General features: G+C 39.7%; 3 protein-coding genes across 3 annotated transcripts; 2 read left to right on the top strand and 1 right to left on the bottom strand.

Moving 5' to 3' along the window:
* The first annotated feature begins 16656 nt into the window (after positions 1 to 16656).
* Positions 16657 to 19956, top strand: LOC138961674 (uncharacterized). Its single transcript, XM_070333346.1, has 6 exons — positions 16657 to 17436; positions 17787 to 17884; positions 18289 to 18487; positions 18672 to 18954; positions 19299 to 19505; positions 19772 to 19956. Exons 1-6 carry the CDS (start codon positions 17416 to 17418, stop codon positions 19852 to 19854), a joined length of 891 nt encoding a protein of 296 aa, XP_070189447.1. The 5' UTR covers positions 16657 to 17415; the 3' UTR covers positions 19855 to 19956.
* Positions 19957 to 20891: 935 nt separating this feature from the next.
* Positions 20892 to 26455, top strand: LOC138961671 (uncharacterized). Its single transcript, XM_070333344.1, has 5 exons — positions 20892 to 21141; positions 21546 to 21695; positions 22020 to 22177; positions 22421 to 22582; positions 26167 to 26455. The coding sequence occupies exons 1-5, from the start codon at positions 21002 to 21004 to the stop codon at positions 26196 to 26198; spliced, it is 642 nt and encodes a 213-aa protein (XP_070189445.1). The 5' UTR covers positions 20892 to 21001; the 3' UTR covers positions 26199 to 26455.
* On the bottom strand, positions 21224 to 27328 carry LOC138961672 (P2X purinoceptor 7-like). Its single transcript, XM_070333345.1, has 3 exons — positions 27182 to 27328; positions 26450 to 26635; positions 21224 to 25449 (listed from the first exon to the last, which is right to left on the bottom strand). The coding sequence occupies exon 3, from the start codon at positions 25396 to 25398 to the stop codon at positions 24949 to 24951; it is 450 nt and encodes a 149-aa protein (XP_070189446.1). The 5' UTR covers positions 25399 to 25449; positions 26450 to 26635; positions 27182 to 27328; the 3' UTR covers positions 21224 to 24948.
* Between the last annotated feature and the right edge of the window lie 408 nt (positions 27329 to 27736).

The following is a 27736-nucleotide window of genomic DNA, read 5'->3' as shown; positions in this document are numbered from 1 at the left end:
GAAAGATACGATTCAAAAAAGGCACAGGCCTTTAAATAGCACTTTAATTTCTTCAGTAGAAGCGAGTGATCTACTAGGTCAAAGGCTTTCTTAAAGTCCAGAAACAACGCTCCCGTTATTTCTGCTTTGTTTATTGCTGAGAGCCAAGTCTCGCATAAAGAGCTTAAGGCGGTGTGGCAGGAATGCTTCGAGCGGAATCCAGACTGAAAAGGATGAAACAGATTCATTTGTTCCATATATGCCAGTAAATGTTTTTGTATGTGCTTTTCTAAGGGTTTAGATAAAACAGGTAAGAGGGAAATAGGTCTAAAGTTGTTTGGGTCTGTAAGATCCTTATTTTTTGGAAGTGGTAATACCTTTGCACACTTTAAAATAGAAGGGAACACGTTTTGTTGTATGCTCAGGTTATAAACATAAGTTAGGGAATCGACAATGTAAGGTAAAGCAAGTTTCAGAAGCTTGACTGGAATCTTATCTGGACCCATTGACTTCTTGTTCGCCATTTGTTCTATCAGTTTTCCTACCTCGTGCACTGAGATTGGAGGAATAGAAAACGTGTCAGTTTGATTCAACTTTTGTCCACAGAATGTTTTTAATTTTTCAAGACAATCATCCGTATCAAGGGAATCATTCTGATTGAGACAAGATTTTAGGTTGTCTGCTAGCGAAATGAAGTGTTTGTTAAAATCATTTGGAGATATTTGTGAATGAGAATTGGTTGATCCCTTTCTAGATTTATCAAGAATTTCATTCACTGCTCGCCAGATTGTAGCTGTATCCTTTTTTTCAGATATTAGTTTATTAAAATACTCTGTCTTTGCTTGTCTCACTGTGTCCAAAACTTTATTTTTTTGCAGTTTATACTCTGTTTTCATGTTGCGCTCTTTGAAATGATCCCGCATCGCCATAGCCTCGATAATGTCTGAGGTTAACCAAGGGGGAAGCTGGGGATGTTTCACTCTATGCTGACGTAGTGGTGCGTGTTTATCAATTATAGAACACAAAATATCGTGAAAAGTATTGCAAGCGCCCTCTGCGTCACTGCAATTGAATACGCTATAAAATGGGGCTTGGTTAAGGTCAAAGAAAAAGGCAGATTCATCAAAATACTTGAAACTTCTGTATTCGATTGTTGTGTGGCCTTTATGACGTGATTTTGGCAATCTAAGAGAAACCGAGCAAAAAACAGAATGATGGTCACTAAAACTGGAATGCACTACTTGCGCATTTGCAACGATATTCTTACTATCAGTATAGATATGATCAATAAGGGTTGATGAAGTATTTGTTTCTCTTGTAGGGGTTTCGATTAGCTGATGAAGACCAAACAGAGCAGTGGTTGAGCACCAAGTTGTTTGAGGCCTGAGTAGGTTAATGTTAAAATCGCCAAGCAATACAACATTCTCGTCACGAGCCTTCACTCTGTCCATCATAGAAACAAAATCACCAATCCACCTTGACGTTTCAGCAGGGTTACGATACAGATATCCAATAAGCAAGGGAGAGGATTTGTCCTGTTTCAGTTCCAACCACATACATTCAACATTGTCATCTTCAAGATCGGTTCTACGTTTGACAATGCCAGCAATGGACTGGTGAACATAAAGAGCGATGCCTGTTTGGCCTACTCGTGCATTGTCCCGTCGTAAAACCGAATAATTCGGAATGTTAACAAGGCTGTCTAATATACGCGAATCTAGACGCGTTTCACTTACACCGAAGAGTTGTACCAGCTCTGGTTGCTGGTTCAGCAATACACAGACATCATGTACTTTGTTGACTAAATGATAAATATTTACATGCCCTATACGGAGAACAGTGTTTGATGTTGTTGACATTAGGACGAAGTGCAATATTGTAACAAACAAGTCGGATTAATTGGCATTCACCACTTACACTCCCGGGATAGATCAGAGTAACTATAGTTGCTACTGATTTAGAACAGGATGATACAGAATAAGATAGCAGCACACAAAGGTATACTATCAAAAATAAAGAAACAAATTGTTGCTTAAAAATGAAGGGTGACCGAAAAAAAGGTAAAGCAACTCCCACAACAAACGCAGGATACTAGATAATGTAAGCTTAAATACAAGATGAACAAAATGTTCACAGAAAACAAGGAGACACAAGGTTAAAAGCAGTTTATGCTGAACAGTCCTGGTGAAATTCAGTCACTGGTTAAAGTTCACAAACTCGGCCCAAAGCCGGTAGTTCATGCAAATATTTAGCTCACTGTCAAAGTCTTGCACAGAGAAGTAGAATCTCATTCATGCATCGCGTGGTCAGACTATAATATCGTCCAAACACCAGCCGCTTTCCATGCGGATGAAAAAAGCCTATGGCTTCAGGGCACGACAACGCACAATGCCGTCCATATAGCGTGACCTACCTGAGGCACTTATAAGAAGCGAGCACGTAAGGTCATATATTGTACTACGTTGCAAGCCCCTGGAGCAATTTTTTTATTAGTGCTTTTGTGAACAAGAAACACTTAACAAGTGGCTCTATCCCATCTCCCCCCCTTTCCCCTATCCCATCTCCCCCCTTTCCCTCGTCGCGATATAACCTTCGTGGTTGAAAACGACGTTAAACACCAAATAAAGAAAGAAAGAATTGTTTAAAGCATGTCCATCTGTTATAACAATTAATATGAGAGGAGAGGAATTTGCAAATGTTTTGATGCAGAGAATGGAAAACCCGTTTTGGACCGATGTTTTTAAACATTATAAGAAACTACATGGAAAATGTGACCCTACAACCTTTAACGATTTTGTATCAGAATGTTTACATTATAATGTTAATATTCGCAGAGATAACAAGTCGCGTAAGGCGAAAATACAACATTTAGTCAAGTAGCTGTCGAACTCACAGAATGAAACTGAACGCAATGCCATTTTTCAGCAAGACCGTATACTCGTAGCATCGTCAGTCCACCGCTCATGGCAAAGGCAGTGAAATTGACAAGAAGAGCGGGGTAGTAGTTGCGCTAAGAAGGATAGCACGCTTTTCTGTACCTCTCTTTGTTTTAACTTTCTGAGCGTGTTTTTAATCCAAACATATCATATCTATATGTTTTTGGAATCAGGAACCGACAAGGAATAAGATGAAAGTGTTTTTATATTGATTTGGAAAATTTAATTTTGATAATAATTTTTATATATTTAATTTTCAGAGCTTGTTTTTAAATCCAAATATAACATATTTATATGTTTTTGGAATCAGAAAATGATGGAGAATAAGATGAACGTAAATTTGGATCGTTTTATAAATTTTTTATTTTTTTTTTTACAATTTTCAGATTTTTAATGACCAAAGTCATTAATTAATTTTTAAGCCACCACGCTGAAATGCAATACCGAAGTCCGGGCTTCGTCGAAGATTACTTGACCAAAATTTGAACCAATTTGGTTGAAAAATGAGGGCGTGACAGTGCCGCCTCAACTTTCACGAAAAGCCGGATATGACGTCATCAAAGACATTTATCAAAAAAATGAAAAAAACGTTCGGGGATTTCACAACCCAGGAACTCTCATGTCAAATTTCATAAAGATCGGTCCAGTAGTTTAGTCTGAATCGCTCTACACAAACACACAGACACACACACACACACACACACACGCACATACACCACGACCCTCGTCTCGATTCCCCCCTCTACGTTAAAATATTTAGTCAAAACTTGACTAAATGTAAAAAGACAGTGTATATTCAAAACTGGATTGACAATGGAATTGCTCAGATTGGTCATATTTTGGGACAAAATGGATACTTATCCTATAATGCGTTTAAAATTAAATATCCAAATGTACGAGGAGATTTTGTATTGTATCAAGGTGTAATCCAGGCTGTTAAAAAATATCAGAGAAAGATCGGCTTAGAATTTGATAAACATTTTATTATGACAGAGCCCATTGTGTGGAAATGTATTTGTAAAGGTAAGACACATAGAGAATACTACATGGCTTGCTGTGTCGTACCAGATTTACACGAGTTGTTTTTTTAAATATTGAACTGCGAGCGAAAGCGAGCTGTTCACTATTTGAAAAAGCAACGAGTGTAAATCTGGTACGAAACAGCAAGCCATGTAGTATTCTGTTTATCCTACATACTTTACTTGCGTGTATTTTACTGAATGTCCTGCAGTCGAGGCAGCTAAATTGAAGACGCTTGTTTTGGAACCTCGATCTCTTCTAAAGCCTTGTGCAATCCATTACGTCAAAGCAAAGAAACGTCACTCTGAAAGTGTGGCGTGACGTGTTAGTTCTATAAATTAATCGAGGGTAATTAGCGAGCGCAATTTTTTTTCTATAATGACGTTTGTCTCGGTGACTTTTGCATCATAAGCAGTGGAAAAACAGGTCCCTGCCAGACTTGCTTGACATGACCTCATTTACATGATATACACACGTGTGATTTGAACGATTATTATCTCACGAGTGTCTCTCACACGTATGCAGGATAAAACTTATTTACAACAAACTGATTGAACATGTTACGGTCCCAAAATGTATCGAAAAATGGTCTGAATCTTTAGACTGTTTGTTAGATAAGAAGGCTATTTTTCAACATGTTTTTAAAACAACAAAAGACACTTGTCTGAGATGGTTCCAGTACCGATTATTGTACAGAATGTTGCCCACAGAACGGTTTCTATTTTTGCGAAAAATTGTGGATACGTCATTGTGTACATTTTGAGGTAGAAATGAAGAAACCCCGGCTTTTACATATGTTTTGGGAGTGTGATAAAGTGCAGACTTTTTGGATAGAATTTATAAATTGGCTAAAGGCGAACTGCACCCATTGTGACAATTTAAAACTGTCCAAAGAACTGGTTCTTCTTGGAGTTGCGAACAATGTAGTCACCGATAAAGCTTTTGATGTGTTAGTAATCTGTGCCAAACACCACGTATATATTTCCAAAATGAACAAAAAGACCCCTCATTTTCAGACATTTAGTAAAAATTTTAAGCAAAGATTTATTTGTGAAAAGTATAACGCAGTTGTGAATAATACAGCAGATAAATTTTACAAGGATTGGCGCCTGTATATGCATGTTTTGATGTAACCATTAGGTTTTTTCTTTTTTAAATCCTTTTGATACTGCGACCACCAAGCCCTGAACATCCCCCCCTCCCCCGCCCATCCTCCCACCCCATGTATGTTGTAATTGTTCAAGTGTTTTTCTGTTATATGGTTCTGTCCCTTTGGTTAGGTGATATAATGTACAGCATATACATGTAAAAAAAAAACACACACAAGAAAAAAAACTTCACAAAAAGAGAATAAAAAAATTTAAAAAAAAAGTTGAGGAGGCACTGACACACCCTCATTTTTCAATAAAACTGATTGAAATAAATAATTTTAAAAAAAACATTTTACAGTCCAGCCATGTATTCAAGCTTCAATAATATACAACATAAATCATTTACATTAAGAGACCCGTCTCAAGAAGGAGTGCTTGTTCCCAGAACAAGACCGACACGCGCTAAACAACCTCCTCGGTTGGGAATCTTAAACGCTGTGAATATCTCAGTTCAAAACCAGCTATATCTTTCCAACTGGTAAACACTATTCTGTTTAAACCAGGGCTATTTCCTCGTGCAACACACGAAACCCATGCTATCGCTTCAAACCTGTCCAACCATCACAATTCAATCTTTAGGGAGGTTAAAATCACGACGTGTTTCACAGCTCAACATATCTCTAAATATCCTACTCACGTGTTCGTGTGCGTGTGTGTAAGCTTTTTTGAGTGTGTGTGTGTGTGTGTGTGTGTGTGTGTGTGTGTGTGTGTGTGTGTGTGTGTGTGTGTGTGTGTGTGTGCCCGCGTGCATGCGTGTTTGCGAGCGTGCGTGCGTATGTGCGTGTGTGTGCGTGTTTGCGTGCGTGCGTGCGTGTGCGTGTGTGTGTGTGTGTGTGTGTGTGTGCGTGTTTGCGTGTGTGTGTGTGTGTAGTTGTGTGTCTTTCTTTGCTTGTTTAGTTGTATGACCTGTGGTTTTGTGTGTCATATTGTATTTGCTGCAAGGTCGCGTTATCTGCTTTTTTCACGAGATCGGACTTAAGATTGAAAAGGCTGACGTCCACAAAAAGTCAGAGCGAGAAGAATGCGTGCAGATAGTGACACTTGCGGGTTATTGTGATGAGGCATTCAGAGGAAAAGAGCTCTCTCTCTCTCTCTCTCTCTCTCTCTCTCTCTCTCTCTCTCTCTCTCTCTCTCTCTTTCTCTCTCTCTCTGCCCAAATCACAGCATAAAGGTCATACAACTATCGAGTACAGAAGTTTTAAATACTTTGACGAGTCTGCCTTTTTCTGTGATCTTAATCGAGCGCCATGTCAAAGCGTATTTAATTGCAGTAACGCAGATGATGCTTGCAATCTTTTCCATGAGATTTTGTGTTCCATTATTGATAAACACGCTCCACTACGTCAGCATAGGGTGAAACATCCCCACCTGCCCCCTTGGTTGACATCGGACATTATTGAGGCTATGGCGTTGCGTGATTTCTTTAAAGAACATAACATAAAAAGCGAGTACAAATTACAAAGGAATGAAGTTTTGAAAACGGTAAGGCAAGCAAAAGCAGATTATTTTAATAAATTGCTTTCTGATAAGAGAGATACTTCTACAATTTGGCGAGCAATGAATGAAGTTCTTGATAAATCTCGAAAGAGATCGACCAATTCTCCGTCACAAATAACTCCAGAAGAGTTTAATCAACACTTTATTTCGCTCGCAGAGAAACTGAAAGCCTGTCTCACGCAGAATGAGTCCCTTGATATTGATGTCTCTCTAGAAAAATTAAAAACATTTTGTGGACGAAAGTTGACTCAAAACGAAACGTTTTCTATTCCACCCATTACTGTCCACGAGGTTGGAAAACTGATAGAACAGATGGCGAATAAAAAGTCAATGGGTCCAGATAAGATTCCTGTCCGGTTGCTCAAACTTGCTTTACCATACATAATTGATTCACTGACTTATGTCTACAACCTTGGCATACAACAAAACGTTTTTCCCTCTATTTTAAAATGTGCCAAGGTAGTGCCACTCCCAAAAAGCAAGGATCTTACGGACCCTAACAACTTTCGACCAATTTCCCTCTTACCTGTTTTATCTAAGCCTTTGGAGAAGCATATTCAGAAATATTTACTGGAATATATGGAACGAATGAATTTGTTTCATCCATTTCAGTCTGGATTTCGCTCTAAGCATTCATGCCACACTGCTCTCAGCTCTTTATGTGAAACTTGGTTATCAGCTATTAATGAGTCCGAAGTAACAGGAGCGTTATTCCTGGACTTTAAAAAAGCCTTTGACCTTGTAGACCACTCCTTATTATTAAAGAAATTACAATGCTACTTAAAAGATGACTCTGCTTGTGCCTTCTTCGAATCATATCTTTCAAAAAGGGAACAATATGTATTCATCAACTGTAAAACTTCGTCGAATGATTTTGTCAAAAGTGGTGTGCCTCAAGGGTCTGTATTAGGACCTATATTGTTCTGTATTTATATAAATGATTTACCTCTTCATGTGTCAGATGAGAAAGTAAGATGTGAGTTCTTTGCGGATGATTCATCAATCCACACCAGTCAGAAGTCTTTGGTAGCCGTCAACCAATCTCTTCAAAAAAGTATAGATGAGATGACAGAATGGTGCACCACTAATGCAATGGTTATTCACCCTGTTAAGACGAAAAGTATGGTGATTACAACTAGACAAAAACACCAATTAAAACCCTTACAACTTCAACTGTCAATTGATTCAACTCAAGTGCAACAAGTTAAAGAGCATACATTATTAGGGGTTACCGTTGATCAAGAATTGAAATGGCAAACTCACTTGAGTAAAATTTGCAAATTAGTATCTAAAAATTTGTACTTATTGTCTAAATTAAGACATTATGCCGATGTGGAAGCACTCAAGTTGTTTTATTACGCTCACATAATGCCCCATATCAACTTTGCTTCAACACTTTGGGATAACTGCAGTGATGTTCATCTCAAACGACTCAATTCTCTTCATCGCCGTGCTGCAAAACTAATTCTGCATGAGTCAAATAAGCCAACAGATGATAAATTAAAGCTCCTTAATTTCCTTCCCTTGAAAGATCAGTTGACGCTAAACAAGGCTGTCTTTATGTACAAAGTAATTAACAATAATGTTCCTGGATATTTAAAATCACATTTCAGACATGCCACAAAAAGATATGGGTCCCAGAACCTGATTCCCCCCATCCCTCGTCTAGACTTGTATAAGTCAAGTTTAGCCTTCTCGGGAGCGTCTCTATGGAATTCCATACCCCTACCCCTCCGAAATGCCTCTTCTGTGAAAACGTTTAGGTGCCAGTTTCATTCCCGCTTAATGGGTAAATAGAACACTTTTCATGTCTGATATTTTAGTGCTTTTTACATTTAGTCAAGTTATGTTTGTATTTTGATTTGTTCTTTATGTGTATGTATTGATAATGATATACATGCGATTGATTGGGACATTTCCTCCCCAAATTTGTTTTCTCCCTTTTGTTATTAGTTGTTTTGGATGTTTATATGCAATGCATTATTGCAACTATGCTGCAATTTCCACCCTATATTGTTTTTCCCATTTTTGAATGTGTATACAAAACCATAACCCCTTTCTTATTACTATTTGCATTATGTACGTCTGTAAGTAACAATAACCTTGTCAATTTTACTATCTATATTATGTGCGTCTGTATTAAGTGTTTGTATAAGGGACAGGTTGTAAGATTAGGCTTTGCCTAAAACCTCTATCCTTTGGTAATAAAGTTCAGTTTCAGTTTCAGTTTCAGTTTCTCTCTCTCTCTCTCTCTCTCTCTCTCTCTCTCTCTCTCTCTCTCGCTCTCTCTCTCAGTCTCTCTCTCTCTCTTTCTCTCTCTCTCACACACACACATTCTGTGTGTGTGTGTGTGTGTGTGTGTGATTACGCGCGCGTGTGTACGGAAGGGCGAGAGGGGGAAAGAAAGAGGGGGGGCGGGAGAGAGGGAGAAGGGGGCGAGAGAGAGATAGAGAGAGCGAGAAAGAGAGAGAAAGGGAGGGAGAGACAGACAGACGGACAGAGAGAGAAAGATAGAGACAGAGACACGGAGAGAGAGAGAGAGAGAGCAAGCTATTTACTCCTAAACCTTCAACTTCAATCAACCTTTATTGACTGGCATGAAGACCACAACACTTTTTCACGGAATCAACAAGAAATCCAACTGTGAATCTGACCACCAAAAAGAAAAAAGGAAAGCCCCTGCTTCTCCACGTGGGGTACGAAACACACACAATCACACAGATATTCTGAGGGCCAATGCTGTTACAAGTACAAAGCGACTGTTTGCATGATCGCCCCCAATATGCATGCATGAACTCGGCCGTCAGGGTTGAGAGGGTAGAACAGTTCGCCGCGAACATATAGCGTTGCCTTCAACATTAAAACTTTTTGTCTCTTCTCGAACAGATTGTTATCTCTGGGCAACGCACCCCGGGTGTCTAAAACACGCGGGGACAGTTTAACTGCACGCGGGGACGGTGAAATAGCGCGCGGGGACGTTATTTTATCAAATAAAATGGGAAAAGTAAAAAAAAAAGATAGTCAGAATGTTATTATATAACGTCCCCGCGTGCTAGTTCACCCTCCCCGCGTGTCCCCGCGTGCTGTTTAACTGTCCCCGCGTGTCCCCGCGTATTTTAGACACCCGGTGAAATAGCACGCGGGAACGTTATTTTATAACATTCTGACTAAAAAAAAAATTAAAAGATTTTTTTTTAAATAAGGATAGTCCGAATGTTATTATATAACGTCCCCGCGTGATAGTTCAGTTTATTCCCCCCTCTGCTTCTTTACCTCTGTAAACTTGTAGAGCTAGTTATTTTTCGATAATGACCCAGCAACCAAACAAATAACGAGCCAGCAACAGCCTGAATCCTCGATAGTGCAATGGGTTGAGAAGCTGTTCTGTTTTGGTACTACTTTTGCGACTGAAAAGTTCCGAACGCTCTATACGTACGAAATATACATCTCTGGAGCAAACAATACAAACATACCGCATTTAAATTAACAACTACAGGCCTGAACACATGAATCTCCATATAAAATCCATGAGTTCGGTTGTTTTCTGAATATTGATCTGCTGTGCACACACCGTTCATCACAAGCAAATTCCCAAGGCAAGTAACTCATACTCTTGCCGACAAGAGTAGTTCCCCTTCTTTTAACGCAGTTTCTTCGACAACACTGACTGCAATCCGACGGTCAGTTTTCAACAATATTTCATTTAATAAACAGATCACACGCAACCAAATGCACACATCTCATCAATTTAAACAACATAAAGCGGTTTCATACACTATTTTCCCCAAAAAACTGAACTTCATACAGTAATTAACGTTGGAACACGGGTGCAAAAGTTCGTCTGCTAGTCCCATTTGACGAAAGAACATTATCTTTAGCGATACTAAAACATAAACAGAACACACAATATCTGCCTTTACCGCCACAGCAGAATAACAGCTTATCTGTGTACTTGATTTTAGTCTAAAACAGGGAAACTGACAAGAAGTGTTAACAGAATGGAATGATTTGCACGGAACTATACAACCGCGCATTAATCGATCGCCTGCGCAGGTTGACTGGTTGAGTGATACGGATTCGATCAAACTTTCGCACAAAAACTCCTGTTTTCTTTGAATAACTGAAGAAAGGGGGAATAAAGAGGTTACACACCTCGTCTCAGTGATTATTAAAAATAATGGTCTCAGTTCGCGGTCATGAAAAAGCTCGCTGAAGCTCGCATTTTTCATGATCCGCTAACTTCGACCATTATTTTTAATAATCACTGAGACTCGGCATGTAACCTCTACGTCCCCGCGTGCTGTTTAACTGTCCCCGCGTGTTTTAGACACATCCCATTTAAAAGCCTTGCCAGATTTCAGACTGTGGGCCGAATCGTTAACACGAGAAGGGCTTTGTCTTTAAACAGCAACATCAAGATCACAGAACGAACAATTCACTGTTAGTTCAAATTAAAACGGGCAATTTTAACTGGTATATAAACAAACAAACTCTGCTTTAAAGGCACAGTAAGCCTACCGTAAACCATCACAGATAATGTCAGGCTTTTACACACAGTACAAACACCCTTTCGTTTAAACACTCACCGCTTGAAAACATCCTAGGTGCCCTACGTAAAGAGCGAGGAAATTTCAAAGAATTTATTTTCGTGGACCGTCTGATCGGCAAATCAGGCGCCTCGTTTTGGCGCTAGAACTAACTTTTAAAATCTAGATAATACATTGACAGCTTGTTACACAAACATTCTTAAATCATAAAAGAATTCTTTTTTCATCAAGACAAGATCAGTACAATTCGAAGTTTTGAAAGTTTGAAAAAAGACAAGCCCGCAGCCCGGAAACGTGTGACGCAAACCGTCTTTCTCGTAGCAGACGACGGTTGTGCCTAGCGCCCGTTCCTCTGAACAGTCAACTGCGACCGCTCTAGTTCGTGTGAATCGCAGCCGTTTGTTGTTTTTAGATTCAGAGGTACACAATAACGTGCTATTGCAGATAAGCTTACAGCGAGTCGCATTGAATCTTTGTTTGTTTATTTGTTTGCTTAACGCCCAGCCGACCACGAAGGGCCATATCAGGGCGGTGCTGCTTTGACATATAACGTGCGCCACACACAAGACAGAAGTCGCAGCACAGGCTTCATGTCTCACCCAGTCACATTATTCTGACACCGGACCAACCAGTCCTAGCACTAACCCCATAATGCCAGACGCCAGGCGGAGCAGCCACTAGATTGCCAATTTTAAAGTCTTAGGTATGACACGGCCGGGGTTCGAACCCACGACCTCCCGATCACGGGGCGGACGTCTTACCACTAGGCCAACCGTGCCGGTCGCATTGAATCAGAAACTGACGACTACATCATGAAACAAGAGGCGAAGCCTTCAAGGCTCCCGTAAGAAATCGACAAACAGTAGCACAAACTCATTCACTCCGTCACACATACACACACACAGTAAGCATAGGTGACACGGTGCAAGAGTGGGAGACACTAGATCTAGATCTGTCTGTCTGTAGCCTACTTTCGGGGACACGACTGCCAGATCGACACTGCGCTTTCGACAGCGCTTCCTCGCGCACACACTGGAAACACGCTGTGCAGATCAACCTGTAGGAAATCTCCTTTGGTATCTTCTTTATCTATTTTTCTGGGGCTACAAAACCGAACAATGTGAAATCGTCTTCCCCGAATCGGCGAACTGCAGCTGGGTGAGAATTGTATCTATACCACAATCCTTCACGCGATCTGACTTAACCTTGACCCCTGACCTGGTCTACATACCACACACGACACAAACCAGTCACCTGTTTTTACCCCCCCCCCCCCAACCCCCACCACCCGTTTTCTTTGGATACACACTTTAACTACATACGTGCCGACGAAATGTTGATCATTGCTTCAATACTTTGAAGCTGTTGCTTGGATAATAACCAGGTAAAATTAGTATTTCGGTGTTCAGTCAAATGTTAAAGTTTCTATCACACACATACACACATACACACGCACAGACAGACAAAAGTTAGCATCGCATAGGCTAGGTACACTTACGTGAGCCAAAAAGGAACTGGATCACACGGGTTCGCGATGGCTCAGGGGTAAGATAAAACAAGCAAAAATAAATTCTTTGAAAATTGCTCGCTCTTTACGGAGGGCACCTAGGATGTTCTCAAGCGGTGAGTGTTTAAATGAAAGGGTGTTTGTACTGTGTGTAAAAGCCTGACAGTACATTGGGGTGTGCACGTTAAAGATCCCACGATTGACAAAAGGGTCTTTCCTGGCAAAATTGTATAGGCATAGATAAAAATGTCCACCAAAATACCCGTGTGACTTGGAATAATAGGCCGTGAAAAGTAGGATATGCGCCGAAATGGCTGCGATCTGCTGGCCGATGTGAACGCGTGATGTATTGTGTAAAGAAATTCCATCTCACACGGCATAAATAAATCCCTGCGCCTTGAATATGCGCGCGATATAAATTGCATAAAATAAAAATAAAAATAAAAAAATAAATCCCTGCGCTTAGAACTGTACCCACGGAATACGCGCGATATAAGCCTCATATTGATTGATTGAGTATCTGTGATGGATTACGGGAGGCTTACGGTGCCTTTAATCTGAAAACTCTAGCGTTTGGAGTGCGTGGTTTGCATACATATTGGAAACTATACTTTATTAGACAGCAAGAGAAATATAAGAAACAAGTCGCCTAAAGCGATATCCAAACATTAAATCTATCGGCCTAAACATCAAAGCTGAACTAACAAGTCTTCCCCGAGACTAAATCTTGGCTGACGGAAACCCATCGACCGACACAGCGCTGTCTCGGTATCTTGCACACATGGGGGACCTAATTTGCATAACACGCAATTTCGTGGGGTTTTTTCCGCTTAAATATTTAATGGAAGGGCGCTGGTTCTGAGCGACGCTTAGTTCTCGAGATAGGTGTGACCAGATGACGTCATTTATACTTTCGTCATCGGAGATCTTTGTATTTCAATCAGTGTCATTTCCCAGTTCTGTGTTCTGCGGTCGTTTTGACTGACTTTACAAGTTGAGAAAACCAATGACACTTTATCTTTGCGAAGCAACTGAATATGAAAAGAAAAGAAAGCGTGCAGAAGTATGTTTGGGTCCTGCAAGACTTTACGACCAACGATTTCTCCCTTGGAACCCCCCGCGGGTTAGGGGGAAGAATTTACCCGATGCTCCCCAGCATGTCGTAAGAGGCGACTAACGGATTCTGTTTCTCCTTTTACCCTTGTTAAGTGTTTCTTGTATAGAATATAGTCAATTTTTGTACAGATTTTATTCAAGCAGTATGTAAGAAATGTTAAGTCCTTTGTACTGGAAACTTGCATTCTCCCAGTAAGGTAATATATTGTACTACGTTGCAAGCCCCTGGAGCAAATTTTTGATTAGTGCTTTTGTGAACAAGAAACAATTGGCAAGTGGCTCTATCCCCTCTCCCCGCTTTCCCCGTCGCGATATAACCTTCGTGGTTGAAAACGACGTTAAACACCAAATAAAGAAAGTTCTCCCTTGGAAGTAAATGAAGATGTCTGCTTTTCGTCTGCTTTGAAGGTATGGAGATTTTACAGCGCACACAGTAAATTGCAAGTCGTATTGGACACGAATTTTGTTATTCTTCTTTCTTCGAAGTACCATAGATTTGTTCTTGGCCATATTTTCGACCTGTGCATCGTTATATTATGGGAAAGTGGAAAAACTGCTCATAATTGATATAGCACTCCGGCCCTGTTCTTTTTTTCGTCACACCCAAAACCGGCATTAATTAGTTCAAACATACCATGTCTCTAAACCTTTGGATTCAGGACAAATTATAGAATTCAACGGAACCACTTTGGGCTCTGTTTCGCTTTGAGGCAAACTGAAATGCAATCCCATAGTTTGGATTGGGTCAAAGAAGGTTTGACCAAATTGATTTTTAAATTCCTTGAAAACTGAGGTCGACACTGTACCGACTCCACTACTTTAAAAATCGTAAAACAACGTCATCAAAGACATTTATCGAACAAAAAGGGAACATTTCTAGGGATATCATCTGGGAGAATTCACTTGTAACGTTTCATGAAGATCTGTCTAGCAGTCTTCGGGGAATCTCTCTCTCTCTCTCTCTCTCTCTCTCTCTCTCTCTCTCTCTCTCTCTCTCTCTCTCTCTCTCTCTCTCTCTCTCTCTCTTTCTCTCTCTCTCTCTTTCTCACTCACTCTCTCTCTCTCTCTTTTTCTCTCTCTCTCTCTCTCTTTTTCTCTCTCTCTCTCTCTCACTCTCTCTCTCTCTCTTTCTCTCTCTCTCTCTCACTCACTCACTCTCTCTCTCTCTCTCTCTCTCTCTCTCTCTCTCTCTCTCACTTTTCCATTTTGTTTTGTGTTGTCCATACTTAAAGGCACAGTAAGCCTCCCGTAAACCATCACAGATACGGTCAGGCTTTTACACACAGTACAAACACCCTTTCATTTAAACACTCACCGATTGAGAACATCCGTAAAGAGCGAACAATTTTCAAAGAATTTATTTTTGCGTGGTTTATCTTACCCCTGAGCCATCGTGAACCCGCGTGATCCAGTTTCCCTTTTTCACAATGTAGTCGTCAGTTAGTCATTTGAATGCGACTCGATGTAAGCTTATCTAAAATAGCACGTTTTATGCACGAAACAAACGGCTGTGGTTCACAAGAACTCTAGCGATGGCTTTTGACTGTTGAGAGGAACGGCGATATGCCGCATAAACCGTCGTCTGCTACGACCCTTGCGTGACCCTGCTTCCGGGCTTTTCTTTTTTCAAACTTTCACAACTTCGAATTGCACTGATCTTGTCTTGATGAAAAAATAATTCTTTTATGATTAAAGAATGTTTGTGTAACAAGCTGTCAATTTATTATTTAGATTTTAAAAGTTAGGTCTAGCGCAAAAACGCACCACGGTCCAAAAACATTCTGATAATCATCGATCCACGGCTATCGCCAGTTTAAGGGAAGTAACTCATTTTTGACCTGAGTTCAGGATGGGTCCATAAAGTGTTCGAGACATTCTGCAAAATTAATTCTTTAAAAATTGCTCGCTCTTTACGTAGAGCACCTAGGCTGTTCCCGTTTGGTGAGCGTTCAAATGGAAGGGTGTTAGTACTGTGTGTAAAAGCCTGACAGTATCTGTGATGGTTTACGGGAGGCTTACTGTCCGGGCGTGATTTCCGGGATATTCATAACAGCCGTCCAGCACCAAAACGAGGCGCCATTGTTGTAAAGGGCCAAGTCTACGAAAATAAATTCTTTGAAAATTTCTCACGCTCGACAGAAAGCAGCCAGGATGTTCCCGTTCGGTGAGCGTTTAAATGGAAGTATGCTTGTACTGTATGTAGACGCTCGGGGAGCTCTGTGATGGTTTACGGGAGGCTTACTGTGCCTAAACAGATTAAGAGAAAAATGTATCCCATTTAAATATTATAAAAACCCAAGCACTTTTAGACTCAGCTTGCTCCTGGCTTCACCTCAAGAAACTGTTGTTAGAAATGTATCCTTGTATTTGTATAAAGCATTTAAATTAAGAGGTGTTTTAACCTCTTAGTTAAATAACGTGTAATGTATGTTTTAATCTGTAGTGTTGTGCGATTATTATGTTTTACCTTTTTTGCACCTGATGAGTTAAATTATTTGCAACGTTAACCATTTGTTCACACTCCTTCATAAGGGGCTATGGCCTATTGAATAAATTATGTGCGTGATCATCTGCGTCTGCGTCTCTCTCTCTCACACACACACACACACACACACACACACACACACACACACACACACACACACACACACACACACACCGCTACCACCACCACCATCACCAAACGCTACCAACTCCCTCTGAATTCGGCCCGTCTACCGGAATTTATTTAGTCAAATTCTTTTAAACAAAACCACTGCGGTCAAGGGTGTCCGCTAGATACCCGGCGGAGTCACTGGTCAAGACTCACTTGATCTTGACCACAACAAAATCTTATCGTGAAATAGGAAACAGAAACACTTCTATCAAAGACATTGAATCGTGAATGACAGTATTGCGTTAAAGCTGTGGTCTATTCATAAAAAGGTGGAGGGTGGATGTTAAAAAAAATGGCCGCCAACGCTGCACAGAACTGTGTACCAAATTCTGTACAGCGAAGGCGGCCTGAATCCTGACCTACACTGCTTGCGCGCACCTCACTGTGTCATTCAACGTTCGACTTCGGCCGGGGTAACTTCCGGTCGGCTCTACAGCGCTCACGGATGAGCAAACCCCTTTCCAAAGCAACCGAAGACAAAATAAAGAGAAAAAAAAACTATCACGAAAAACCGCATTACATTTCACTTACTGCAAAACATTCTGGAGCAGCTTTACAAATTACCTTCATTGCCTATGAGAGTATGTTCCTCATGCCCTGCAAAAGCGTCAAACTTCCCCATTGCTAATCCCTCTTGTTTTGCACACATGTGTTACATCAATCGCAACACATGGTCTTTTGTCGCCATTTCCCTGACGGTGTCACGAGATGACCTTGACACGTCTACTTGCAACAAACGAACGAAGTTTTACCTAACTTTAGTGAATATAATAGAAAGGGTCAGTGCATCACCAAACAACGGTGACAGAATTTGCTGCATTCACTCGTTACCAAAACAAGAACAGACGTCTAAGGGGTCAATTCCAGGAATAGCCTAAAAAAGAATGTGTTAAAACTTGCTACCTATTGCCATAGCCGGTACAACTGTTACGTTTCGGTAAAAAGACATCCAAGCACGCCTGCCAGTTTTGTGTACACTGGAAGAAAGTCGTTCACTGGTCTACAAATGGACTTCGAGCACATGAGCGTAAGTAAACATTCAATATTTGGTCATAAAAAATGTTTTGCGATACATACATTATGCTTTTAAAAATCAAAACCTTTCCTTCGAAATAATTTTTCTTTTGGGTGCTGTTCACGGTAAGGGGCACAACTCTCGACACTTTTGTTTCCAATGTAAACAAACGTCAAACCGATCGCATGAGAGAGAGAGAGAGAGAGAGAGAGAGAGAGAGAGAGAGAGAGAGAGAGAGAGAGAGAGAGAGAGAGAGAGAGAGAGAGAGAGAGAGAGAGAGAGTACACGAATACGAATGTTTCATTTTTTGTAAAATTGTGGTGAGAGAGAGATATATTCATAACTGTCCCTTTGTTATATAGGATGAAGATTTCAATGATCTGATGTATGAGGGAAACTCCTCCGAGGAGGAAGACGAGGAAGGTGGCGATGAACCAGATGAACCTGATGAGGAAGAGCAGTAAGTTTACATTGCTTGCACATTTTTAAAAATTGACCTTTTGGATGTATATAAATATAATTTGTATTGCTTAATTGTCATCACCCAAAGACCTGGAAATAATTCCCCTATGAAGACAAAATGTGGATACTGTCACATTTCTATGTTTATTTTGAAGAGATTAGTGAGGATCAAGGGCCCCAAGTATGGACCACATTTTCTTGTATATGAATAATTAACTTGTTTTTGCATGCAGATGTATCATTGTGTGCTTGGTATTTTGTTCTCTTTAGTTAACCATTGCGCCTACTTATAGAGTCAATAAGCTTGGAAAGACATTTCGCAACAATTAAATACAGAAACAGAACGAAGGTCCATACCAAGAGCCTGGGCTACAACTATTTGAGTAATTCATTTTGTTACAGGCTGAGGACACCCAATGAATATGCAAAAATGTTCCTGAATGCAGCTATTGCTGACAAGCGGTATATTGTTGACGAGACGGTCCTTGTCAACACTGTGAAAAGATTACCGTGTGACAACTGTGGAGCTCCAGCATTAGGCGTGACATTGACGAAGAAATCCACTGCAGGTGGTGGAGTAAGATTTGAATACTATTGTATGGTAAGTGGAATTTTCTTATCAATCTTAACAGTAACATGTGATTATAAAAACACCCATGCTCAATTGACCTGCTCTATATCATTGTCAAAATTATGTGTTTATCAGCCCCTTACTTAAATCCTATTGAATGTAACGCATGCTGCATCACTTCATGATTATTTATAAATAAATTTTATTTGCACAGAACCAGCACAAGAACACCTGGTCCTCTACCCGCTGGTATGGGGCCAAAAGTTTGACAGGTCAGCTGCTGGTGCTGTGCACACTGCTGGCGGGCCTAACTTACCACCAGATGGCACAGTTTGCTAAGTTCCTGCAACTTGCTTTTCCAGCGAGGTCAACATTTTTCAAGTTGCAGCGGCTATTTTACAAGCCCTTGAAAACGTATTATTCCAAATCAATGGAAGAAACACGTACACAAACTCGGGCAAAAGTTGTTGCTGTGGACACACGGTTTGACTCCCCAGGTTTGTAAATAAAATGTGTTTGACTAAATGTGTGTGTGTGTGTGTGTCACTGTGTGTGTCACAGATTTTAACACTTAGAAACATGTTCACAATGAAAACTAGATACTTTCCACATAAAGACTAAAAAAGATTGTAACAATTCGGTCAGTCAAGTATTACTTCTGCTTACTTGTTCAATTTCATGTCTTTGTGAATGAACACTTGTAACTAAGCAATGAAAAGTGCATTAGAAATACTATTGCATGTGTCATATCTTGCAATACATGTGCACATTTGAACAATTCAATACTTGCAACCAATCATGGTACCTGTATAACTGAATTTGGCTGTATGTGCTGTTGCAGGATATTGTGCGTCCAAAGCTACCACAGTCTTCATGGAATATGACACAAAAGCAATTGTCCATGCAGAGTTTTGTGACCACCGCTCAACAAACAGGCAGTCAGCCACCATGGAGTACCACAACATCCAGAGGGGGTTGCCTGCCATGAAAGATCTTCAAGTTGAAGAAATTGTGTCGGATGCCAGCTCTGTCATCAAAGCTGCCTTAGGTACTGACAAAATTAATGGGATCAAATGTGACCAAAACCAGTGCCATAATTTTATGCCTAAAGAAAGAACTATTTTGAAACAAAGCCGTTTATGTTTTAAGATATTGAGAAACTGTAAAGTATGTGTCAAATCAAGAGAGGTCAAGGAAGACTGACAAACAAAAAGCTTGCATGTCTACTTTTTGAACAAAAACTAGATGATCATATATACATACATAGAACATACACATGCAGCTGTGAAATACAGAATCTGTTTTTACTTCCAGGTGAAGAGGACACCATTTTCCATTCAATGGACCTATGGCACAAGGGGAAAAACATTGCAGAAATGTATGTACAGGTTCTCTGACAAATTTAGTGTCAACCCAATTTTGTTTTCCTGATGCCGTATGACCATGTACACAGAATATGATAATGTTTGACTTTTAGTAGACAAAATTCAGATTTTAAAAAGAAGCTTGCTTTGTTTATTGTGTAAGAGAACTGTTATCAATATCATATTTTAAATGATAGACGGAATAGTGATGTGGTTTTTATATTTAGTCAAGTTTTGACTAAATATTTTAACATCGAGGGGGAATCGAAACGAGGGTATGGTGTATGTGCGTGTGTCTGTGTGTGTGTCTGTGTGTGTGTGTAGAGCGATTCAGACTAAACTACTGGACCGATCTTTATGAAATTTGACATGAGAGTTCCTGGGTATGAAATCCCCGAACGTTTTTTTCATTTTTTTGATAAATGTCTTTGATGACGTCATATCCGGCTTTTCGTGAAAGTTGAGGCGGCACTGTCACGCCCTCATTTTTCAACCAAATTGGTTGAAATTTTGGTCAAGTAATCTTCGACGAAGCCCGGGGTTCGGTATTGCATTTCAGCTTGGTGGCTTAAAAATTAATTTATGACTTTGGTCATTAAAAATCGGAAAATTGTAAAAAAAAATAAAAATTTATAAAACGATCCAAATTTACGTTTATCTTATTCTCCATCATTTGCTGATTCCAAAAACATATAAATATGTTATATTCGGATTAAAAACAAGCTCTGAAAATTAAATATATAAAAATTATTATCAAATTTTTTTTTTCGAAATCAATTTAAAAACACTTTCATCTTATTCCTTGTCGGTTCCTGATTCCAAAAACATATAGATATGATATGTTTGGATTAAAAACACGCTCAGAAAGTTAAAACAAAGAGAGGTACAGAAAAGCGTGCTATCCTTCTTAGCGCAACTACTACCCCGCTCTTCTTGTCAATTTCACTGCCTTTGCCATGAGCGGTGGACTGACGATGCTACGAGTATACGGTCTTGCTGAAAAAGGGCAGCTACTTGACTAAATATTGTATTTTCGCCTTACGCGACTTGTTTTCATTTGTTAACCAGGGTCCTGACTGGTGCCAAAAACAAGGATTGCAGAGCCCTGAAGAAATGGGCAAAGCCAACAGTGGCCCACTTTTGGTCCTGTGCAGTTGCCTGTAAAGGCGACCAAGAAAAAATGGACCGAAGGTGGGCTGGACTACTGTGGCATGTACAAGGCATCCATGAATGGACTGTTGGCAGATGCCACCACGCCCCTGATAAAGATGCCAGTCTGCCCTTACTCATAGAAGGCAGTCCGGATGGTGAAGCCTTTCGGTAAACTTAATTCACACGGACACAAGCATGCGTACATATGTGCATTCACACGCAAAAAAGTAAGTGAGGAAATGAAAATTACTCAAAATCAATCTAACTTTATTACAGGGCATTACAACAGCCCACACAAGATACAAACATGTATTTATATGTTTCTTCATACACAAACATAACTCACTTCCTGTCTTTCTACCTATCCAAAGCCCCCTCTCTCCCGTCCCTATGAACAGGAACAGGTACAAATACAATGTTTGTTTTATTGAACTGAAATAGATGTCATTACATTTCATACAACTGACAATGCTGAAACTATATTTCCATACGTGAAAGTCAGTGTGAACAATTTTTGGGGTGGCAGAATATAAATGGACAACTCTAACATATTTCTATATTTGTGTCAACAGGAAGATCATCATGAATCCAAACCTCCTGGCATCCTTGGAGTACTACAGCAGAGCCAGACACACCTCCTCAGTAGAGAACTTTTTCTCCCATACGCTACTGCACTACGCACCCAAAAGAATTCAGTTCTCCTATGATGGATATTGCATCAGGTATATACAATATTTTTGATTTGTTTTAAACCAAGCTGTCACCACCAAAGTTCAATGTAAACATGTGCAACTGATACCTTTGTATGTTACAAACACATTTATGAATGTGTTCGTGTGTTTTCAAATTCCTATTTTTGTTTTTATTAGTGACTAATCCTTTTTTCCAACTGAACAACTTTATGGCACAACATATTGACATGGTATTTATAAGCCCCTTCATTTTATGACTGGCAAAAACTTACTCTTCTTTCTCATTGTGGACATTGTCATTCCTGCCTACTTCCTTTGTTTGCAGGTTGATAAATGCTCTGACAATTGTTTCAGGAACATGATTGCGATCCTGGATCACAACCACAACCTGACACGTGCAGACCAACTGTCCTCAAATGGAAACCCATATATCAACTGCCAGCTGTCGCGACGAACCAAGGAATGGGTCGCATACAAGCGTATGGAGGCTAAGGAATACTCCTACATTCCTGGTAATTATATGTGTGCACATTGACACTGATATAAAAACACTGAGTTCTTATTTATATAGTTTTATAACGTTTCACAATCATCATTTTGTTTTCATTTTATTCCATGCATACATATTTGTAAAAATGAAATATGTTATTTGTTATGAAAAAAAAAGTCAGCACATGTACTATTTACTTTTCGATGACAGATAATTCATGGAAATGTCAGTCAAAAAATGGAATAGATCTTTTTTGACGTTACAGATCTTCTCTGCGTTTGCCTGGACGGGGTATATGGGGTAGGAAATCACACAGCCAGGCTGACTGACACTGGACTCTACCTGCGCAACCTGGGAAAGGCCCAGAGAAAGAATCCTGGGGCATGGACTGTGTTCCAGCAACAGGAAAGCCGTGGGAAACACTCCAGTAAGTTCATCTACCTTATTCGTACATTGACAGTACATGTATCATGTACTGTTTTGACTGTAAATATTACATTGTTCAGACAGGAACATTAGATCATAAACAGAACAATGCAAATACATACTTATAAACACTGTCAAAACATTTTCATAAGAATTGGTATGTGGTGTGCTTTTCTCGAGGAGTAAACATTTCATTTCCTAACATACAGTAGTTGGTAGTCTGAAATTCAGTAATATTGTAAAAAACCGGCACGGTTGGCCTAGTGGTAAGGCATCCGCCCCGTGATCGGGAGGTCGTGGGTTCGAACCCCGGCCGGGTCATACCTAAGACTTTAAAATTGGCAATCTAGTGGCTGCTCCGCCTGGCGTCTGGCATTATGGGGTTAGTGCTAGGACTGGTTGGTCCGGTGTCAGAATAATGTGACTGGGTGAGACATGAAGCCTGTGCTGCGACTTCTGTCTTGTGTGTGGCGCACGTTATATGTCAAAGCAGCACCGCCCTGATATGGCCCTTCGTGGTCGGCTGGGCGTTAAGCAAACAAACCAAATATTGTAAAAAGAACGCTCGTATAGTGCCACCATCCTGTTTGGTTGCCTTCCTAAGCTTCCACAACACAATCTCTCTCGTTGTGACACTGCCATAAAACAAATATACTAAACTGCAGCGGTTGCCTAGAATATCATAAAGAAGAGGAATATTCTATCAAATACATAGTACATATGAAATGCATGACTGCAAATGCACTTATCACCCGTCGCGTTAAGAACATGTTCTAGGTGGAAAAGTGTTTTTACATCAATCAACCACACTATTTTGGATGTAGCTGTGATGTCTCTTGAATAATGGATCTCCCAAATCAAGCAAAAAATAAGTATGTGTCATCAGTTTGGAATACATATTTGACTAAATGTCAGATAAAGCAATGTTCAGCAACTTATTCCAACAAGACAGAAAAACAAGTCTGCCAAGAGATTAACAAATCCATTTAACCATCTGTTGGTCTGAAACTAACAGATCAACACTAAAAAAAACCAGCCTACATTAAGACTTGAAGTGCTAGGTTAAATCCAAAGATTGAGACAGGCCCAGCTCGTTTCAGTAAAGCATACTGCCTAATTGACCCATTTTCTTCAATTATCATTGTGATTGCATTAGCAGAATAAACATGGCCCATCAATGTTATTGGATTCATGAAATGTTCAAGAATCAGATAAAATATTGATTACGTAACGTTTCTTTGTTATTAGAATTTAAAATGTTTTCATGACATGTCTAAAGGTAGGTATCTAATATAGGTCCCTGGTATAAGCAACTGTTTTTTCAAATTCGTCATGCATTGATTTTTTTTATTCTGCACTCTAAAACAATCTTTTTGAAGTTGACATTCATTCAAATAAAGAGGAATTATGGTGGCAGTGTATATATATATATATTTTTTTTTTAAACAGAGGTAGTGCACCAAAACAGAGGACACGCCTTTTTCTGGAAAAATACATACAGTTCATGAAAGAAAGTTTCACACAATGATTCGTGATCAGGAAAACTGTTTAGTGCACCAAATTTCTTTCAATGTGTCTATATCTCGATTTATAATGTGGAAAATTGCTGAAAGTCATTGAAACAGACTATAGGTTTTGAAAAAGACTTTAGTGTATTTTTAGGTTTATGAACAATTCTATATGATGCTAAATATGACTTTCCGGATTTAACGTATGAAAGAACCCATTGTTATTGAGCGAATTAAGACATTTTCCCAATTACAGTGGTTTTGTTGTTCGTAAAATAATTTGATGAACATTGTTGCAAACACAAATTCAAACATGTTTTGACGTTATGGTTTTACGTAAGCATTTGATAGAAAAATAGTTAGTGATTGAGGACGCTAAAAATAGCTCTGAAGTAGCGAGGTTGGTGTGTTTCATCTGCATTTTTGAGTCTTTCGCACACTCTGGTGCTAATGTAAGTGATCAGGACGGTTATTAGTAACGAACGAACCACCAAGAAATCGTATTTTCAGCAGGGTGCACTTTATTTTTCAAGTCTTGATGATCCTGAATATATTTTGCAGAAAAAATACTCAATAAGAAAAGGCTACAAATTCGTCAAAATTGCGCTGCACCTCGAGGCTGATGTGTGCTCTTAAATCGTAGGTCAGATTTTAACACCAAAAACTACGCAAAAAATACGTTCCGACTGCCTAACTGCACAAGGTGAAAGCGTGTAATTTTGTCTCCCTGTTTTGGGAACTTCCGATTTTCCACGAGAGTTACCTTCTCCTAGCTTGGTTATGTCTACTAAAGGTAAAGTGAGAAGAAAACACTACCATCAACCTTTTCAATGCTAGCTGTTACAAGTCTTGAAAACTTTTATTCATTGCATGACTGGTAGCCAGTGTATGACTGGTTGGGATCAGGGAAGGCCCACCTTATTCTGGCAACCACACAGGACGGTAGCACTACACGATGTTTGGCACCCAAGCTGCCCCATTGCCACAAGGTGTAGAACCTGTATGCAGCTGAACGGAATTTTCTATTGCTGAATTCAGGATTGCTGCGGTGATATGTATATCCATAATTCTGCACACCACATACCTCTACAACCGATGGCTTCATGCACAAGTCAAAAAATGTTGGTGTGCTAGTCACACATTCATCCTCCCTTCCACAACACAATCTCTCTCGCTGTGATTCCATGGTCACACAGTGGCCACACCTACACCACCCAGGAACGTCACTGTTATCAACACGCTCAGTGTTCACATGGGCATGAACATCACGGATGAAGCAAGAAACGTACAAGGGGTCCTTCTGTGCCATCCTCTGAAGCACTGCATCTTTCTCCACTGCAGTGAGTGTAGCGAGAGCTTCCTGCAAAGAGAGAAGAACATAATTATACAGCAGCCATGAAAAGGAGATGGGGATGTAGAGAGAGGGTAGTGCGGGCTAGATTACAAAGAATCAAGTGGTACTTTTTGTGCCGAATAGCCGTTTTCCACAAATAACCATGTTAGGATTTCTCGGCGCTCTAGCACAGCACTGCTGACCAGCAATCAATATAATTACTAACTCTGATGTGTATGCTTTTATATGATATGCCATGTGCGATCAACATGTGGCCCTTTTCCTTTGAAAGTTTACTCATCGTAGTTCAGAATATGACGAAGTAATCACTGCTGCCCCACAGATGGCTAACAATGTGTTCTGGATGAGGTCACATGATTTGTGGTGCAGGTGCGTCTTTGATAGTTCGACTGATACACATCAGATATAGTTATTCACCACGCTCATGTGTTTCTGCAGATGAGCACTCTTGTTGATTGCCCCGTGGTTTGGGGCAAAAATCTTCCAGCTCTCCAAAATCCAGCTAGACTTGTTTTATAACATCATCTATTTTCATACACATACTACTATTTCTAGTCATTTCTTTGTTTTTTTTAGTATTGTCACAGTGCAATCAAATATCATTAAAATTCATGATACTGTTGATAGGATTATATTATCAATATTAAAAATAATTAACCTAAATTGAACATTGATTTTAAGACATGTGTAATTCTTATTTTATTATCATCTTTTATTGTGCAGGTGGGCAGGAGCCAAACAGAGCCACAGAGTGACATGCATCTAAAGTTGTGTACACAATTACAGCTGTAATTGAACAAACAGCTGTCTATGAATGCTGAACTATTCTGTGTCTGTGGTGAAGTATTGTCAAAGACTGTGTTCTTCATGTGGTGTCAACTTACAGCCAATGACAAGATTTAAGATGTACACCAGAAGACAAAACAAATAACTGGAAACATTCACAAGTTTTTCAATGACACTTCCACACACACTTTGTGTTCAACTGTATCAGTAAGGATCTTACTTTCACAGCATCACCAGCGGCAGCCTCTTCGGCCCTGACAGCTGCAGAAGCCACCTCCAGCCTCAGGTTCCTCGGCGTTTCTCCAGAATTCCTCTGGCTCTCTGCTGCATACGGAATGTGGATGGTTGTACTTGCATTCAGAGCAGAGGTTGTAGCTACCTCATGAACAGCGTTCAAATCCTGTTCCTGATAATGAAATGAGTTGAAAATGGACTCAATGATCCTGAGCATGATAAGAGATAGTACTGGTATATATCTCAAAGAACACAAGCTATCAGTAGCAGTGATGTTTCATTAGAATTTTTTCAGAAAATGTTATGATTCTGTCATTTACATTCTAGAGTAGAGATGATTCTTACCCAGCCCATTGATTTTTATTTAAAAAAAATTTAGAATAAGGATATGAGCACACACACACACACACACACACACACACACACACACACACACACACACACACACACATGTATGAGAAGCCATACTACCACTAATTCAAACTAAATCAATGCCAATACTTCCATTTCAAAACAGACTTACAGTTACAGTTACAACAAACCATGTGCTGGTGAAACTCTCAAAGAATGTCATGCTAATTTTATTTGACACTGTAAATGTATTAATAAAACAGTATCTGTTTACATTTCAGAATTTATTACATTTCTCAACTTGACTGTCATTTTATCAGAGAAGGAGCAAAACTTCACACTTTCCAAAACACAACAAATTGCTCACTGTCGTTACCAGTCCCTTGTTTTTGCACTTCTTACTGCCGCAGTCTGTGCATCGGGTTAAGTTGTTCTTACAGGAACATCTGACGCTTTGACAGGTGCTGTTCCTTGAACAGCCACAGCACTGTAGGGTCTGTGCACGTGTTGCCTGTAATTTAATTCAAATTAAGGTTGTGTTAGCTACTGGGGCAGTGTAGGCTGATGATAAAACCATGACAGTAAGTTCCATCTTTGATCATCACTGAATGAATCTTACTTGATTGACCAAAAGATGCTACATACATCACACACAGCAGCATTTAATTGTAGTCAAATGCATTACTTTACAATGATTTCAATGTTGTAGTGAACAACATTAAAATGGTGCTGATGAAGTAATATGATTGAAGAGAGGAGCACACAGGGTTTTCTTTTTTCCCTTTTTATACACAAATTTCACATGCTTCATGTCTACTAATTAAATTGTTAATGTGTTCTCATTCTCAATCTCCTTTACAACTCTGCTTCCAAATCTACAGAATCATGAGGTTAGTGTTTAAAATACATTTAATTTTGAGTT

Source organism: Littorina saxatilis, linkage group LG3 (genome assembly GCF_037325665.1).
Source record: "Littorina saxatilis isolate snail1 linkage group LG3, US_GU_Lsax_2.0, whole genome shotgun sequence".
NCBI classification, from domain to species: Eukaryota; Metazoa; Mollusca; class Gastropoda; order Littorinimorpha; family Littorinidae; genus Littorina; species Littorina saxatilis.
Note: the sequence above shows the minus strand (reverse complement) of the source record. Positions and strands in the feature narration are given on the sequence as shown.

Excerpts from the sequence above, each read along its gene's own strand:
- LOC138961674 (XM_070333346.1), top strand. The coding sequence starts at position 17,416 with ATGGACTTCGAGCACATGAGC. Across the intron at positions 18,488-18,671 it reads GATTTGAATACTATTGTATG|AACCAGCACAAGAACACCTG; the intron begins GTAAGTGGAATT and ends TTATTTGCACAG. Across the intron at positions 18,955-19,298 it reads CACACGGTTTGACTCCCCAG|GATATTGTGCGTCCAAAGCT; the intron begins GTTTGTAAATAA and ends GTGCTGTTGCAG.
- LOC138961671 (XM_070333344.1), top strand. The coding sequence starts at position 21,002 with ATGGACCGAAGGTGGGCTGGACTACTGTGGCATGTACAAGGCATCCAT. Across the intron at positions 21,142-21,545 it reads CCGGATGGTGAAGCCTTTCG|GAAGATCATCATGAATCCAA; the intron begins GTAAACTTAATT and ends TTGTGTCAACAG. Across the intron at positions 21,696-22,019 it reads TATGATGGATATTGCATCAG|GAACATGATTGCGATCCTGG; the intron begins GTATATACAATA and ends CAATTGTTTCAG.
- LOC138961672 (XM_070333345.1), bottom strand. The coding sequence starts at position 25,398 with ATGGCACAGAAGGACCCCTTGTACGTTTCTTGCTTCATCCGTGATGTT.